General features: G+C 50.0%; 1 protein-coding gene and 1 pseudogene across 2 annotated transcripts in view; one reads left to right on the forward strand and one right to left on the reverse strand.

Moving 5' to 3' along the window:
• Positions 1–17,384, reverse strand: part of FANCA (FA complementation group A) — a gene marked incomplete at its 3' end in the record, with an annotated part of 39,953 nt that extends 22,569 nt beyond the window's left edge. Inside the window, 20 exon segments of the mRNA XM_080644867.1 lie at positions 1,712–1,761; positions 1,857–1,917; positions 2,538–2,626; positions 3,438–3,497; positions 3,593–3,688; positions 4,536–4,646; positions 4,946–5,079; positions 5,390–5,531; positions 5,726–5,802; positions 6,978–7,090; positions 9,040–9,106; positions 9,568–9,601; positions 10,206–10,288; positions 11,676–11,788; positions 13,844–13,917; positions 14,712–14,807; positions 14,938–15,080; positions 16,512–16,596; positions 16,833–16,942; positions 17,268–17,384. Coding sequence (XP_080500993.1) covers positions 1,712–1,761; positions 1,857–1,917; positions 2,538–2,626; positions 3,438–3,497; positions 3,593–3,688; positions 4,536–4,646; positions 4,946–5,079; positions 5,390–5,531; positions 5,726–5,802; positions 6,978–7,090; positions 9,040–9,106; positions 9,568–9,601; positions 10,206–10,288; positions 11,676–11,788; positions 13,844–13,917; positions 14,712–14,807; positions 14,938–15,080; positions 16,512–16,596; positions 16,833–16,942; positions 17,268–17,346 — 1,817 coding nt within the window. The 5' untranslated portion in view covers positions 17,347–17,384.
• On the forward strand, positions 7,242–7,398 carry LOC308235760 (small ribosomal subunit protein eS27-like; annotated as a pseudogene). The gene has a single exon. The product of its transcript is annotated as a small ribosomal subunit protein eS27-like (transcript).
• Positions 17,385–17,662: the final 278 nt, after the last annotated feature.

Genomic DNA, 17,662 nt, shown 5'->3' on the forward strand with positions numbered 1-17,662 from the left:
ACCAAACAAAAGGAATCCAAAGAGGACCACACCAAGACACATCATAATTAAAATGCCAAGAGCAAAAGACAAAGAGAGAATATTAAAAGCAGCAAGAGAAAAACAGTTAATTACCTACAAGGGAGCACCCATACGATTGTCAGCTGATTTCTCAACAGAAACTATGCAGGCCAGAGGGAGTGGCAAGAAATATTCAAAGTGATGAATAGCAAGAACCTACAACCAAGATTACTCTACCCAACAAAGCTATCATTCAGAATTGAAGGTCAGATAAAGAGCTTCACAGATAAGAAAAAGCTAAAGGAGTTCATCACCGCCAAACCAATATTATATGAAATGCTGAAAGGTATTCTTTAAGAAGAGAAAAAAGAAGAAAAAGGTAAAGATAAAAATTATGAACAACAAATACATATCTATCAACAAGTGAATCTAAAAATCAAGTGAATAAAAAATCTGATGAACAGAATAAACTGGTGAGTATAATAGAATCAGGGGCATAGAAAGGGAGTGGACTAACAATTCTCGGGGGGACAGGGGTTTTGGGGGGTGCGGGAAGAGACTGGACAAAAATCGCACACCTATGGATGAGGACAGTGGAGGGGGGGTAAGGGCAGAGGGTGGGGTGGGAACTGGGTGGAGGGGAGCTATGGGAGGGGAAAAGAGGAACAATTGTAATAATCTGAAAAATAAAGATTAAAAAAAGAAAAATATGCATCAACAGGGTATGTTCCACCAAAACAAAGGAGCAAGCCAAGAGGATGATCTGAGACACAGAAAAGGAAGGGTCAGCACAAGCCGGAGAACACTCCCGAGTGATGTCGAAGGGAAACACGGGTGGCAGCTGTGCTCAGAGGTACAGAAGCTAACAATTCAGACTGGAGCAGGTCGGAGGGAGGCTCTGCAAGAGGCATCTCCAGATGTAACTGTTGGACACTCGACTCTGAATGAGAAGACTCTAGACAACGGGCAGAATCTGCAGGTGAATCATGACATGTACAAGGAAAATTAGATAAGACAAATATGAACTCCAGAGAAAACAAAAGAAAACAACCGGATTCCTAAGGTCAAATCTGAACAGTGTTTATACAGACAGCCTTCAAAAATAAAAGTAAAAACTGAGTTTTTAAAACTATTATACAAAGGACAGCTAATTGTATTGATGGAAGGAAGGTGAAGACTTTCTTCCACAGTGGATTATCAATTGATATTTCCTAAAATAGAAAAAGTGATAAGCAGCAAAATAAAAACGCTATTTAGATACGGAGAGAAATAAAATCAGCTAGATTTGAAAACAGTTGCGTCCAGAGAGAAAGAAGTGGCAAGGAGGGGTGAGTGGTGGCTGTTTTTCTTAATAAATTTCAGAACTATAATTCTTTTTTCTAAACCATATTTAACTTTGACAAAACATTTTTTAAGACTAGAAATAAATGTCAAAAAATTAAGCTACATCATGCAAATACAAAAAAAGCTGGCATTAATTTTCCTTTCATGATTTTGTACCAATAACACTACTTAACTCCCAGACCAATCAATCTCCTACACGTTCATTGAAAAATTATGCTAAGTGGCGATACTCAAAGAAATTCTTTTTAAAATCTTAACTAATTTTGAGCCAATATTTTATAAATAAAACATACATGTGATAAAACAAAAGACCCAGAATTCTCTGCATTGTCAAAAGCCCTACTAGAAACAGACTGTCCTTGCGCACCTCTTCAGGGACTCTATGAAGGCCACCCGGGAGTCAGGGGCACTCGGGATCTGTGAGAGGAAACACGAGACTCCAGTGAGATCCAGACAGGAACGTCCTTGCTCTCTGCCGCCTCGGTCCCGAGTTTGTGAAGATGTGTACTGACCACTCGAGGTGTGAGCAGGGCGGGCAGAAAGTGAGAGACATAGTAGGGCCTCCTGAATATGCTGCAATACAGAAGAGCGGGCTCAGACAACAGAAGTGTCAGGACGCCCCAGTGAACACAACAAAACGTCAGTTTCCAGAGTGGCACCAGGTGGGCCGTCTCCTTTCACGGCTATGACGTTACATCACATTTTTAAAGTCCCAGTTCACGCACAGGGTAGTCTATGCTGGTGACCTGTGTCCTATGGAATCTGGATAACACTCCGCCCCTCTGGAAATCCCAGAAGTGGGACCACATTTTTCAGAAGCAATACCTTAAAATAAAGGTACCCCACACTGGTATCAACCAGAACTTAACAAGTTTTGGGATCACATAAAATCCAACACAATTTTGGTATCTGACTCCCTGTACTAGCTTCACACTGGTCACCAATGAAGTATTAATAAAAACCATCGTCCCTCTGAACAGTGTGGGTTCCACTCAGTTCCACCTGTTGGCTGTTTTGGGGGTGCCCTGTGCTTTTCTAAAGAAAACGCATGTCACGTCAAGGACTCCGCACCAGCCAACTACAAGACCATTGCTGGGACATTTACATTGACTCCTGGGTGTCCCCACAAACACGGCCTCCCTGCGGCTCGTGGCTCTGAGAACAGATGAGGGACAACCCCAGCATGACCCTACCTGGCCTCCATGACGGCAATGGGAATTTTCCCTGTGTGTTCAAACACCTGGATAGCCTTCTCCACATCCTGGGATGCCTGGCTGTGGGGCTGACTCCGTGGAGGGAGGAAGGAAAAGAACAGGAGACTTAAGAGAAGGCTTGTGATTTGAGGTAAAAGGTGCAGAGTCGATGCGTGGCACACTGGGAACTCAGAACCACAAAAGGCATCGGTGGCTTTCTCTCTGCCCTCAGCGAGTCAGACCAATGAGCAGCCCAGTAACAACACGGCCCCTGTGGGAAGCCACAGCCACCCTCCCGTCTCCTTCCTACCTCTCCTCTCTGCTGCCCCTCTAGGACAGTAAAGGCTCCAACTAAAGATTTTCAGGTGAGAAGGAGCAGAGATTAAGTTTGATATCTTTCTTAAAGTACAGCAGTAAATCTTAAACAGAAAAAGGAATTAAGTATTTCATAATATTCACTTTAACAGCATCTGTAACAGTTCTCCAGCAACTCACAACTTTTAAGTAAAATGGTCTTAAAGAAGACACGTATACCACATGGACACCTGACATTTGGTTTACATAAATGTAGCTAACCTTTTTCTGTAATTTCTAGAAAAAATGACACCTCCCTACAGTTTTACAGACCACTTTGTCCCCTCAAACCCACATGGACGGCGATCTCCTAAAAGACAACCCTTCCCACACGCAGTGACTGTCCTGCTCCTGTTCTCAACAGAGAGATGTTACAGAACAAGCACTTGGGGCAACTGTCACGTTCCACCTGCACCAGACACCCCAGGTCCCAGACAGGAAAGGCTCAAAGGCTCAACTCCATCACAGGAAACAAGAGTGCGCTTGGTGAGCCGGGCGGGGGGGGCGGGGGGGACACCCCGAGGCAGCAGCACCAAGGTGAGTTACCTCTGTGACATCCCTGGCTGTAGACAAATCCTCATAGAGCCCCATGTTCTCCACAGAAACCTGCACAGAAGACAGGAGCGAGAACACTGAGGACCAGATAGGTGTGGGCAGCTGGAGGTCGAGGGAAGGAGGGAGGAGGGGAGGCCAGGACTTGCCTTCAGGTCGGCCAGCCGCGTCTTGGCCAGTGAGACGTAGTCTGTGAGGAGGGAGCGATACTTGCTGGGGACCAGAGGCGGATGGAGAATATGCACCTGAAGCAGACGACAACAGGACGGGAAAGTCAGAGAATTAGCCAAAGACCACGAGGGCAGAAGCTGGGGGAGAAACGGACAGAACGGAATGGAATCCTGGTGAGGGGCTCCACATGCACCCGAAGGTGCGCCTTCAGAAGTGGGCGGCAAGAGTCCTGCAGGAGGGCCCGAGGCTCTCTGCACACCTCTCTCCTCAGATGGAAGGCACCACTGCCGCCGCCGGTGTTCAAGCTTTAGTCACAGGCACCTTTCCATCTTAAAAGCCAGGGGTCAAGCATCAGACAGGCAGGGGAGGCCCTGGAGGCGTGAGCAGTGCTCTGGGCTTCACCCCGTGATGGGTACACGGCTTGATCTACTCCTCTATCTATTCTCTCATCTGGATTCTATGAAATATGAGAGTTTCTAGGTGCCCAACCCCCTAAAACAAATGCTAGGTATAGTTATCTAATTAAAGGCTTACAGAAATAAACATTTTAATCATGCGATTGATACAAACCTGTTATAAAAAATATGGTTTCCCACGCCCAGAGGTAACGACCCCTGGCAGTTTGGGGTATATCCTTCCAGATTCTTCTCCTCCAATATAAAAAACATATCATTCTTTCATATAAAAAGTGGGACGTCCAACACTCCTGTTCTCCCCATCTCAGCTCTCTGAGCTGCTCCAGGGAAGACCTGGGACAGCTCCCTGGATGGCCACCGGCCAGGGGGTGGTTTCTGGCCTTTCACTGAGGGCATGCCTACACCCTATTTGTTGGGTTTGCAGTGTTTAACCGGCACCTGCTCAGGAAGACCATCCCTGGACTGAGGAGGACGTGAGCAAAGGCGCCGGCAGCCGGCTTCTCACCTGTAGGTACCGGGGGGCCTCAAAGGGCACGAGGTCAGACAGGAACTTGAAGAGGAAGACCAGTGCCTTCTTGCTGCCGCAGTGGTGGCCCCTCGAGCTCCCAAAGGAGGCCTGGAGGGAGATGGGTGTGAGGCACGGACAGCACAAGCCCTGCTGTCCACAAAGGGACCTGTCAATGCAGCGCCTCAAAACCAGAAAAATGCTACTGGAAAGAGAAACCACAAAGCCAGCTGGTTCACACACTTCTGAATGTCATGGCGAAGCTTTGACTAAAGTCAGCTGAAACATAACTACGGTGTCTTGTGAACATCAGAGGCACAATTTACTGCTAACAAGGACTCTCCTCGGCAAGCTGGGGGACATGCCAACTACCTACTGGGACCACCAGCAGGTCAGCAAAGGTAACGCACCTGGAACCAGTCTGCATAGGACGGGAACACGGAGGGGCCCTCCAGCGCAGCCTGACGCACAACCAGGAACACGGTGACCATGCAGTCCAGGTCGAAGCTCTCAAACGCACGGGCCAGCAAACAGGTTACCCAGTCTAGGCAAGAATAACCATAGAAATAAAATGCATATGTTCTGCTGGGGAGTAAGTGCTCCCCTACGACTTGCATACCCAATGCCCATTTCAAGGGACTGGAAACTGATCAGAGGAACCCAAACAGCAACTATGTAAGGCTGACAGCAGCGGCAGGCAGAGCCTGAGAGGGCACAGTCCACAGGATGCAGGGCATCTTCAGGGCATCCTCGCTGAGATAGACACCGTGATTCCCCATTTTGCCGACAACACTGCGCATATTGCACGCAGACACACGCACACTCGCACACCCAGAACGCCCCCTGAAGCGCACCCGTCACCAGCTGCTGGGCTCCAGGGAAGCAGATCACCATTGTGGACACACAGGACAGCACGTGCTGCCAGTTCACCTCGTGCGTCTCCAGAACTTCTTGTAAGTGGCCCACCAGCTCCTCGGGACTCAGAAGCACGAAGAGCTGAAACAAAGTGCCTGGGCTGTCAGAGCAGAACACGGCTGGCAGAGCCAGACCCCGCCCCCTTCCTGTAGGACACAACTCAGGGCTGAAAGGAAACACTTCTGTGTCTCTCCTCGCTGCAGTGGTCAGTTCTGGCTGGAACCACAGAGCTCTGCGGGAGATCTCCATGGCCCTCGTCCTGCCCCGTGACTCACCCTGCGGTACAGGCCGGTGAGCAGAGGGTGGGTCCTGGCGAAGCTCCAGTCCCTCTGCATTTGAACAGCATCAGAGACTTCACCGGGAGGAAGAAAAGAAAAAAATGTCAAGTCAGCAATCATCAGAAAGCTGCGTTTTAAAGCTGCAATGTCAAAGAACTACCTTGTTTTAATTTGCATTTTTTCAATTAGTGAAGTTCACCATTTCCCTGTTTGTTAACCATTTCTAGGTTATAAAATGTCTCTCTTTGGCCCAGATACCTGCTGGTGGTCCTATATCATGTTTGCTGCTTCCTAATCCATCATTTACACTTGAGTCTGGCTGCTTTTTTTTTTTTCTGGAACAATTTTTTTTATTATTATTATTGATTTCAGAGAGGAAGGAAGGAGAGAGAGATAGAAACATCAATGATGAGGGAGAATCATTGATTGGCTGCCTCCTGCACGCTCCTTACTAGGGATCGAGCCCGCAACCCAGGTATATGCCCTTGACCGGAATCGAACACAGGACCCTTCAGTCCGCAGGCCGATGCTTTATCCATTAAGCCAGTGGTCGGCAAACTGCGGCTCGCGAGCCACGGTTTGCCGCTCTGTTGACTAATGAGTTTGCCGACCACTGCACTAAGCCAAACCAGCTAGGGCGAGTCTGGCTGCTTTTAAACTTTAACTGTCAATAGGCGATCAATGAGGATGCTGTGGGAAGGAGAAGGGCTGACACAGGTCCTCGGGGGTAGGACAGCAGCCTCTGTCAAGAGCGACCGTATCCCACCTGCGGACCCTCCTGGGGATGTACCGAAGCACAGAGCCGGCTCCGTGGACAGGGTGTGCATTCAGCCCATCACTGAAAGTGAATGCTTGTCGTCGATAGTGAAAGCAGCCAAACGACACTCATTAGTAAAACATGACATGAATATTAAACACGTAAGAAAACCAACCATACGTCAGTTAACGACATATGGAAACAAAACCCTGAAATTTAAAAGTATAACTACATCTTCAAAAATCTATTTAGAAAAAAACGAGATTTTGTGTTAAAGCTACTTCTACTTTGGTGATGAGAAGGATGAGCTTTTCTTTCCACGCTTCTTTAATTGTAAATTTTCTTAATGAGAATGTGTTATTTTCAAATGAAAAGATGGTTAATAATAAAATGTCCTTCATGATCTCCAAGTGTCTGAGAGCATTAACATGGGGCCCAAGCTCCTGTCAAGGGAGGCAATGGTCCCCAAACAAACTGGAGTCTGGAACCCACCTTTCAGCACAGGCTGGTGAGTGAGTATCTGAGTCAGTGTGTGCCTGAAAAACCTCTTTGGAGAATCCGTCGAAATTACACTGTGGAATGTGTGTCCACTGAATGCACTGAACCTGCAAATGGAGCAGAAAGAGGATCTCAAGAAAAAAGATGCCCGCGCTTTCTGGCGGTGACGACCTCCCGACAATAGGCCTCTCGCTAAGGATCTCCTCCATCCCTCTCCACGAGAAGAAGCTCCTGGTGCAGAGCCCCAGTTCCTACTTCATGGATGCAAAACGCCCAGCATGCTATAAACCACCACCGTCTTTAGCTCTGCACAAACGGTAGTTTTGTGTGTTGGCTGCTCCACTGTTCTCTGTCAGCCAACAGGGGGAAAAGCAAGGCGTACAGAAGGATGCTCCTTAGAAGGAAGCAGCACTAAAAGCCCCTCAAATCAGGATGAGTGGGAAACTATCCCAATAAACACATTTGAATAATAAAAAATTTTTAAAAAGACACCATACTCGCTGACAGCTCATCAAAGGCATTCTGTCAAACAAAGCGGACCTGGATGCTGAGGCCCCCACTCCCAGCTCAGGGGCTCACAGGCTTGCCCTTTCTGTGACCTTGACATTTTCTCTGCCAGGCCACCATGCCACTGGCTTAAAATGGAACCCAGGGAAGTAGTTTCAACAAGAGAGAAGTGTAGTTTCAAGGGGAGAGAAAACCACAAGCAGACAACAAAGACCCCCGCCAAGCAAGGAGAGGGAGGAGGTCAGACAGAAATCAGCAAGGGCCGGGCCTACAGAACCGGGGGGTAGGGGTGGGGTGGGGTTATGATGAAGGCCCAGCAATCAGTGACCTGGGCCCAGTGGAGGACTAGGGCCCAGCTAACTGCCAGTGTTACAAAGCCTCCGTATCCCCGTCTGTGAGGTGGGAATCAGACAGCAGGGTTGTGCCAAGCCTTGTGCAGAGACTGGCACATGTAGGTGGCTCATACTCAGCAACTGTCCCTAAAACCAACAGTGACCTGTGGCAGGAGGAGGGAAGGAAACAGCCATCCCTCAGAGGGAGCAAGACACCACTGACAGGGCAGGAGGGATGAAGGGTGACCAGGGCTGAAGTGGGGTGTAGGCCAGGGTTAGCCCTACTGATTCGTGAGAGAAAACCAAGTGTCCCAGCAGTTACGTGTGCTGCCCCAGGGTCACGAATACGAGGGCACCGGGCAGAGGGAGGACACAGGGGCCCACGAGCTCTGCTCCTTCCTGGGGAACGGGGTTCCAGTGTGCCACCCAGACTGTTAGGGAATGTCTGATTTTATTGTAAGTACTGGCAACTAATTTAAAAATTTAAGAAGAAGCACACTGACGATCATTATCTGATTCTTGGGACATGAGTTTGAGCAATCTAGGCATACTACAAAATTGTATAAAATTTAGAGAACAAAGCAGTGTTTTCACTGTTTAAATAAAGTACTGAATTATACAGCACAGTTGAGGACTATGGAATATTTGTGGAGTACCAGAGCAAAATCATTAAAGCGTAGAGAGATGCTGAGAAGTTCTCTGGGTTTCCCAGGAGAGAGCCAACTTCCCAGTTAGCCTCACCCATGTGCCTCTGAAGGAAAGGCGGACACCCCATGTCCAAGCCAGCATGTCCACGTGTGGCTCCAGCCACAGAGGGAGAGAGCCAGCACGACAAAGCCAGGCCTGCTGTGGGGCTCGGCGGGAGCCTGGAGCCAGCTGTGTGCTCCAGAAAGCCCTGCGGGGGCCAAGAGGGTCACACGAGGGAAAGAGCACGACAGTGAGCCGGTCACCCTGGTGGGAAGAGAGACGCACCACAACCGGCAGGAGTCTGGGCCTGGAGGAATGAGGGGCCCAGAGAGGGGGTGCCTAGCCTCCTGCCTCATCTCAGAGAAAGCAGGCGGACCAGGGGGTCCCCAGTGCTTCTCAGCTGTCATCTCTCCTGACACTGACACGATGGCAGGAGAGTGCCCAGGAGTCACCTGTTGGTATTCGAGTGCTTAAAATACCTGGGGCCCCTAACCTAGTGAGCACCTCCCCCAGGCTCCCCCGGAACGTACCAGCCCCTCACTGCCTTGTGCGCTGAGGACTCCTCCTGCACGCCAGCAGCCAAGGTTTCAAGTGCGACTGATGCCAGAACATGGAAGCAGAAAAGACAGCACATCATCACAGTCCATCAAAAACAACCCTAAGTGTTTCTGGACAAGGCAAGCATTTCATCCTTGGTAAGAGCCCCTCACTGCCAAGTTACAGACCTCCCAGGCCACCCAAACCCCCAGACGGCACAAGGCCTTTAGGGTTCCAAGTGTCTCAGTGAAGCCTTTAAAACCAATCAGAATATGTAGACAATGAAGCGTCCCCAAATTCACCATTAAACATAACCATTCATGAGGAACTGAGCCAGGAGAAAAAGTGGAGGCTAAGTTTATACCAAAGTACAACCAAAAAGGGGATTTTCTGGTACAAGGACTCTACAGGGAGATATATACAAACAGCAGAATACTTGAAACCAAAAGGCAGAAACTGAGAAAATTTCTGGTAAACAAACTGAGTCATTTACAGTCTGGGGCACAGAGCAGTGCACTCACAGAGCAGCATTCTCTGCAACACGGCCACAGCAATCTGTGAACACAGAACGAGTTACCATTACTCAGTCACATCCGTGAACCACACAAGAAAGCTGGTTGTTACTCGAGTCAAATACAAAACTGACTTTTCAAAGAGGTACACTGTTAAGATTTCCTCTTAGGTCTACGTACCATCCCAACACCGAAGAGACTAGACAGAGTGAAAGGCAGACTTTCTGGAATTATCTGTTGTGATGCCCCAGAATGCCCAGGCCCTGGTCACATCCCGCCGGCCCCCTGCTTCCCACATGTTTGTACCACCCAGGTGCTGTCCGTGTAGAGAGTCCTGCTGACACTGCCTGGACTGTAGCTGGGAAAGAGCACCCCCTCCCCTCCTCTGAAAGCACAGGCTGGATTCCAGGCCATGAGGACCTTTGCCCTCAAGCACTCTGGAAACCAGAAGACATGGGGGGAGATCACAACCTGTTCCCACTTCCCACACCTACTGGGTGGGAGAGGGACATGAAGGGGGCACCTCATGAGCACTGCAAGGTCAGCCACTGGTCCAGGGATGTCCAGGGAAGGACCCCCTGGTGGGTGGAGGTGTAGGGGGCTTATTTGACAATCCTATAATGCTTCACCTTTGTTTTTCCTCCTACCTGGGGCATCTGTTCAGCCTCCACATTTCTTCTCGGACCTGAGATTTTCTGAAATCCCCTCAAAACAAACATTTGCACAAAATCTGAAAACCACAAAAGCAAAGTATTTACATACACTGCAGTCCCCAAGCAGCCAGGAGGCCAGGAGTCCCACAAGACCACCCTCTTCAGGGGCCAGGAGGGCAGACCCACAGGGAGCTGTGAGGACACCCTGGCTCCTGTCCCTGGGAGCCCTGCAGGTCACTACCCACCAGACGCCACACACGGTATTCACCAGACCCAACCTAAAAGCTCTGACCGAACTAGACTCTTCTCCTTGCCATTCTATTCGGAAGGAAAACACAGCTGACCCTTGAGCAACACAGGTTTGCACTGTGCTGGCTCACTTATCCACAATTTTTTTCAATAAACATGCAGTTGGCATCCACAGTCAACCTACCTCAGCTCAGATCCGAGCGCGGGAACCCACATATGCACAGGGCCAACCTAAGTTTTCAGATTTTCAGATGTGTGAGGCATTGGTGCCCCTAACCTCCATGTTATTCAAGGGTCAACTGTACTTATAACGAATCGAGTTTATATGTAAGGGATTTTCTCTTCAAGCAGATTCCAAGGGTTTCTTGGGGACTTTCAGCCCATCTCCTACACCAACACAAGAACCTTTATAGAAGACCCCAAAAGCATTACATTGAGGCAGGAAGGGGACTCAAATCTTCTGAAAATGGTTAGAGTCGAGGGTTAAATGAAAGATTTTCTACCTAATCTTCAATTTAAACTTAAACTGTCTGGGGCCAGATTAAAGATTCAGGAATCATAGAGAGTTGTAGGAAATCATCTGTGTGTAGATTCCACTCCTCAGGGATTACTGGCTCCCAGAGCAGCAGGAGAGGGCCCACTCCAAGGGAGAGACACCCAGAAAAACGTGGTGACAAGCTCACCCCATTTGGACCTAGATAAGGATTCCCACCCCAAGTTCCCACTTGGCCTTTCCTGGGCACCTTTCAAAATAAACTATAATTAAGCCCACAGAAAGTTAGTGGCCCCCATCCTGAACCACCTTGTAAGCAACAGGTGCTCCTACTCTTCTGTCTCCTACAACACGTTCTCTGTGGGGGTGAAACTGAGCCTCAATTAGCATGGCCCTCCTCCAGCTGGGATGCTGAGGGAGCTCCCTGCCAACCCCACGTGAGGGCTTGTGCCTCCTCATTCAGCAGGTCAGAAGCCACAAATATTTACCTCCACACCCTAGCTACAGGACCAATAACATCATGGGTCAACAGGCTGACTTACCAAAATTTCCACATAATTCAAGTTAAATGCAAACAGGGATGGCCCAAGATGACTTCATGCTAGATTTCCACACCATGGGTGTAAGGGCCTTTTCTGCGTCCCACAGATCTTCATAGCAGAAAACTGACCTAAATGAATTCCCCGCCCCCACCCCAAAACCTGCCTCTGTGATGAACTTACCAGAGAGCATAGCCCTGGTGATGTCGACGTGCTGACAGGTGTCTTCTGTCTGCTCACACAGACAGCACAGGTTCCTGAAGAGCCACGCCACCACCGCCGGCATGTCCGAGTGGCTGGGGACAAGCATACAGCACACCTGGACCCCTGCTCCACAGCCACCAGGCCATTTTCTTCTCACTCATTTCACTCAGCAGCTTAGGCCACTGAGAATAAGCTAACAACCACCTGAGCCTTCTGTACCAAGAAGTTAGGGACAGCTGCTACTAACATCAAAAGTAATAATTTTCAAGTAGTTCACTAGTCCTTATTTGGAATAGCTTACTGTTGTTGGGAAGGGGGAAAGAAAGGTCAGTAATAAGATAATCATACAAATAAAACAGACAGCAGCAATTACAGGCTGTTGTCACCAAGGGATGGGCCATGCAGCACCACCTGTGTGAGAATCCATGTGGCCTGCAAAGCCCTGATGGCAGAACCCTCACCTGCCCGTCCATCACATGTCATCTCCCTGGTAACAATGTTTATGTGCTTGGCCACCTGTACATCTTCTATGGGGAACTGGCAACTGAAACCCTTTGTCCATTTTTAATTAGAGCAGTCAGGCCGTCCCCACTTCAGGATTACAAAAACATCCTTCCTTCCAGTGCTTTCATAATTTCTTTTTTTTCCTTCTTTGATTTATCAACAATGCTTTCGGTATAAAGTTCCAACTTAAATCACTGTTTCTCTCTCTGCCTCTCCCCCCTCCATTCCACTCTCTCTAAAAATCAATGGAAAAATATCCTCAGGTGAGAATTAACAACAACAAAAAGATCCAACTTTAACATCTAGATGTGGCCCTAGCTGGTTTGGCTTAGTGGATAGAACGTCAGCCTGCCGACAAAAGGGTCCTGGGTTTGATTACAGTGAAGGGGCACATGCCCAGGTTGTGGGCTCGATCCCCAGTAGGGGGCGTGCAGGAGGCAGCCAATCGATGATTCTCTCTCATTGATGTTTCTATCTCTCCCTCTCCCTTCCTCTCTGAAATCAATAAAAATACATTTTAAAAAAATAGAGATGTGGCCCACATGTACCATCACCAGTGTTTCAATAAGGCATTTTCAGCTGTGCTTGGCAATCCCCCAAACAAGTTGCCGTTTTTCCTGAGCAGAGAACAAACATGCAGACCCCAAGCCTCCTGCTCGGGTAGGGGAGGAGCAACTGCCTGGCTGCCTAGAGCAGAAAGCTGCCACCTGAGCTTCCAAGTGCTTCTGGCCCCTGCTTTCAATCACAGTCTCTCTTCCTCTCCCCGAGATCCAGAGGCACCAGGGCCATCCATCCCTGTGTCTTCCAGGGAGAAGGACAACACTGGATCGGTTCCCTTCTTTCCACACTGCTGGTTTGCACAAGCCCACCTCAAGCGTGCTCAGTCGTCTACCACTGGTCCCTCTGCCTCCTGCTTCCACACTCTGTTCCTGCTACATCCTCTCCCACACCCTCCCATCTTCATGGCTTGCACTTTTTTATAAAATCCCCTTTCTGAGGGTTGGTGGGATTTCAGGAAGAAATAAAAGCACTTGCACACATATATATTAACCATATTTATCTGAACATCTTTTTAGTTTTTAAAATATTTTATTACATAATATATCTTCTACAAAGAAAACATTACCACGCCTGTGCACAATAAGACATCACAAAAAAATGTTCTCTTTAAATAATAAATTACAGTTGACCCCTGAACAACACAGGAGTCAAAAATCTGTATATAACTTGATTCCCCAAGTTTAATATAGTCGTCACTCCTCAGTATCTGCAGGGGACTGGTTCCAGGACCCCCCCATCAATACCAAAATCTGCAGATGCTCAAGTCCAGTATGTAAAATGGCGTAGAACCACACATACAAATGACCCTTTGCATCAGCATACTCCCAACTACAGATCAAAAATACTGTTTTCAACCTCTCAGTTGGTTGTATCTGAAGATGCAAAACCCCTGAATACAGAGGGCCAACTGTTTGTACTGGGGGATCGTGTGGAAGTAGGCCTGCGCAGTTCACACCCATGTTTTCAAAGGTCAGCTGTAATAGTTTCTCCAGGCAATTTTTGGCTGTGATACATGAAACATACAAGACTAGGTTACAAAAAGTAAATCACGTGGCATTAAGGTAACAATATATTATCACTACCTTTCCAGTAGCTCTTGGAGGCTCACAATGTTTTGTATTTGAAGATGCCACACAGCTTCCAACAACAAAGAATCCTGAAAAAAATAACAGCATTGTGAGTCCTTCAGGATGCATTTTCACACAGAATGTTCAGCCTGTGTTCTTAGCCACCAGGCTCTATTTAAAATCCAAGTGGAATAACAGCATAGCCTAAACTATTTTATCCCCTAGTTTTAAAACTCACCAAGCCTTCGCACACGCCCACTACCATCTTTCCCCTCCTCCTGCCGTCCTCACCACCACATGTCCTGCAGGCTCAGATAGGACCCTGCCCCATCTCTAGCTTGACCCACTTCTAGACCATTCTCCACTGTGGCCTACCCAAGATTCCAAAATATAAAGGAACATGCCAATATCTTTTTAGAAACCTTCGTGGCTCCTCACAGCTTTGAGGATAAAGTTCACTCTTCGACATAGCACAGCCCTTTGTGACCTGGCCCCATCCCTCTCTTCTGTCTTCTCCAGTGAGGCCCCCCCTCCTGAAGCACGGACACACACTGTCCCTCAGTCACCCTGCTGCAATCACACCCGTCTCCCAGAAACCACACTCCTCCTACACTTCCTGCTCCTCCCAGCACTCCTAGGAAGCCTTTGCCAACCATCCAGATACAGTCGCCCCTCTTCTCTGTTCCCCGTGAACAGTCGCACAGTGTCTGCGGGTACCTCCTTCCCATCCAGCAGCATTTACTGAACACTTTCCCCTACTCTCTGCAACTAATGAGATGCTTGGTGGGATTCCAAAAGAAGCGTAGGGGTCCTGTGGGCTCCACCAAACAACAGGACCCTGCTTGGAAAAACCCTGGAGTCAGAATTACAGTCTCAGGTTTACCTGTACTTTCCACAGTTCTTGACAGAAGGTGAGACGGGAGAACATACTGTGTGCTAATAAATGCCCAGTGATCTCTAACAAGGAAGACAGTTTCTTCTGAAAAGAGAGGTTAAACCTTTTTTAAAAAATGGGCAAATACCTGAAGCAATATTCAAGAAGTATCTCATTTCCCCCAATAGCTTAAAAAATAAGAGCAGCACAGTTACCACGTCGTGCTGTGCCTTACTCTCTGCTCTGGGTCCAGCAGCACCCCACGACAGGGCTCCGCACGCGCCTCACAGATCTGCACCAAGCTGGAGGCCACCGTGTGGCTGGACAGGACTGCCACTGGAACCCCCAGCCGAGAGGCTTGGTCCCGCAAAGCAGAGCCTTAAGGAAACACAAAACGTGGTAGAAAACACTACAGAATCCAAAACAGAAGGCTTAAGAGATTAAAACACCGTCTTGTAAGCTGCAGCAGCTCAGAAATTGGCCTTGTGAAGGTCAGAAGAGATCTCCAGGGGACACACAAGGTATCAAGGGAAGAGTCTTTCATGACGGAAGCAGCTCACAGACAACCAGAGCAGCAGCTGAGGCCTGTGGTTGCATATACATGCCTGTGTTTTGCCGGACACAAACGAGGGAGCTTGGCAGATACTTTCTGGTTAAGAATTTCATCAGCGTTTCCAAAGGAGCACAATAAAGTGAGAACACAGTAGGCTCTTGTAATGAATTCCGTTTTCTAATGACTTCAGTGTCAAAGACAGATGGGCTCTGGCCAACAGTACAATGACGTCCAAGTCTGCTTTCCCAATGCTGCCTCACACGTGTGGGCAGCCCAGGTTCCGCTGTGCTCAGTCCTGGGGCTGCCAAGGGGAACCTGGGTGCTGGGTGTACAGGCAGCCATCAGCCTCTGGTCTGCACTCAATAAAGTGAGAAATGCCAGGCGGTCTGAAAACAGGTGGCGCCTATAAGTACGTTGTTTTCTCAGTTATTCGACTTTCATAACTAATTTATTTGTTTCCGTGTTAATAGTCACTACCTTTAGCAGGAGAAAACTAAAGAAGCTCATGAGTTAAGGGTCTCTTTATATTTCTGTGGCCAAAGTTAGGAGCTTCTTATGTAAGTTCTCATTCCTTGCTCTGAAGTCCATACAAGAAAAGTGTGTGGCTGAGTTCTGCTCCCTGGAATGATGACGGGTAACGTGTGAAATTCAAACACCATCTGACAGCGAAAAGCAGTATGCTTTACTGAGCTTCCTGTTGAAGGTTATTTCAACAGAAATCTAAAAGAAATCAATTAGTTAACAACTCCGGCTTCCTACCGGGCAAATTCCCAATGGCTCCCTGAATGGGCACCACTGTCCACCTTTCCGAGGGACAGGTGCTTCTTCCCGTGGTGAGTCAAACCCTGTTTTTCTGTCCGTTTGTTTGGGGTTTTTTTAAAATATATTTTTATTGATTTCAGAGAGGAAGGGAGAGGGAGAGATAGGAACATCCATGATGAGAGGGAATCACGGATCTGCTGCCTCGGGCACGCCCCCTACTGGGGATCGAGCCCGCAGCCCGGGCTGTGCCCTGATGGGGAATGGAACCCGGGACCCTTCAGTCCGCAGGCCGCTGCTCTATCCACTGAGCCAACCGGCCAGGGCCCAGACCCTTTTGTAAGTAACAGCCGCATAACACGCCCCGAGCATCCGACTCGCCCAGCTCCCCGCGAGGAGAAACCACTCTCTGGTGGGTCTGAACCTCGGCTTCCTTCCGGAGAACACACAGCACGGGGGCTTCACCGGAGGCTGCGGAGGAGGAAGCTCGGACTCACCGACGAGCGCGCCCGGGCTGCCGCGGTCCATCCACCCGTCCATCCCTCTGCTCAGAGGCGGCTTTGCAGGCGGCGGGTCCTCCACCTGGAACCCAGCACAGGGCCTGGCAGCGGGCGCAGACAACCCCCGGTGCCCGGGAACGCCTGCCTCCTGCCCTGCGCTCAGGTGCTTTGTTTGAAGAAGCGAAACTTCCTCATAATCACTAGGTTCACCTCCGAGAGGATAAACGCCCCCCCCGCCCCCCGTTTTCTCCTCCCCTGTCAGCACTGAGCGGGGCTCCTCGCCGCACCGGGGCGGCCAGCCCCCAGCCCCTTCCTCACCTCAAGCAACAGCTGGCTCAGGTTCACATGGCGCCTCAGGAGCTGCAGGGCGGCCGCCAGGACCTGCCGGCCCCGCTCAGGACCGGGCTTCTGCCTCCTGGCCCTGCCCGCTGCGGGACCCGGTTCGGACAACGGGAGAGCCGGTCAGTGACCCCGCCGACTGCGGGACCCGGGCCTGAGCCCAGTCCCACCGACAACAAGGGCCACAGGACACTGTTGTCACTGGCGCTCCTGGGCCCGCATCCCCCTCCCACACCCGTCTGTCCCGACACCACGGCGACCCGGGGACAGGACGGGGAGGGGCCGGAGAGGGCACGGGGTCGGGGTCAGACCTGAGAGGACTGAAGCCTACTCATGCGCGCAGGACCCTGACCTCCCCGGGTCGGGCCGGCGGAGGCTCGGGCGGGAAGGAGGCGCGGCCCCACACCCACTTACCCAGCAGTTCGGCCCACGTCCTCCTGCGGTTCCCGGACCCCGGGTCTGAGGCGGCGGCCATCGCGCGGGAATCCGACATGGTGAGAACCGGCAGCCGGTGGCAGCTCCGTACGTCCGGCCCGCGCTGCCTTCCCATTGGCTGGAGGCCAGCGCTGCCCTCCCATTGGCTGACGGCCCGCGCTGCCGTCCCATTGGCTGACGGCCCGCGCTGCCGTCCCACTGAATAGCTTACCATTGGCTGGCGGCTGCCAGGCCACACCCCCACCTAGGCGGGGCCTCGTGCGGCGGCCATCTTGATGATGGCCAGAGCGATTGAAGCGCCTGACACCTGGCGGCCGGAGCTGGGCGTGGAGTTGGCGGTTAGCAGGGCATCACCTACGAGAAGAGTGCGGCAT

This window comes from Plecotus auritus (genome assembly GCF_963455305.1).
Source record: "Plecotus auritus genome assembly, chromosome: 10".
Classification (NCBI taxonomy): Eukaryota; Metazoa; Chordata; class Mammalia; order Chiroptera; family Vespertilionidae; genus Plecotus; species Plecotus auritus.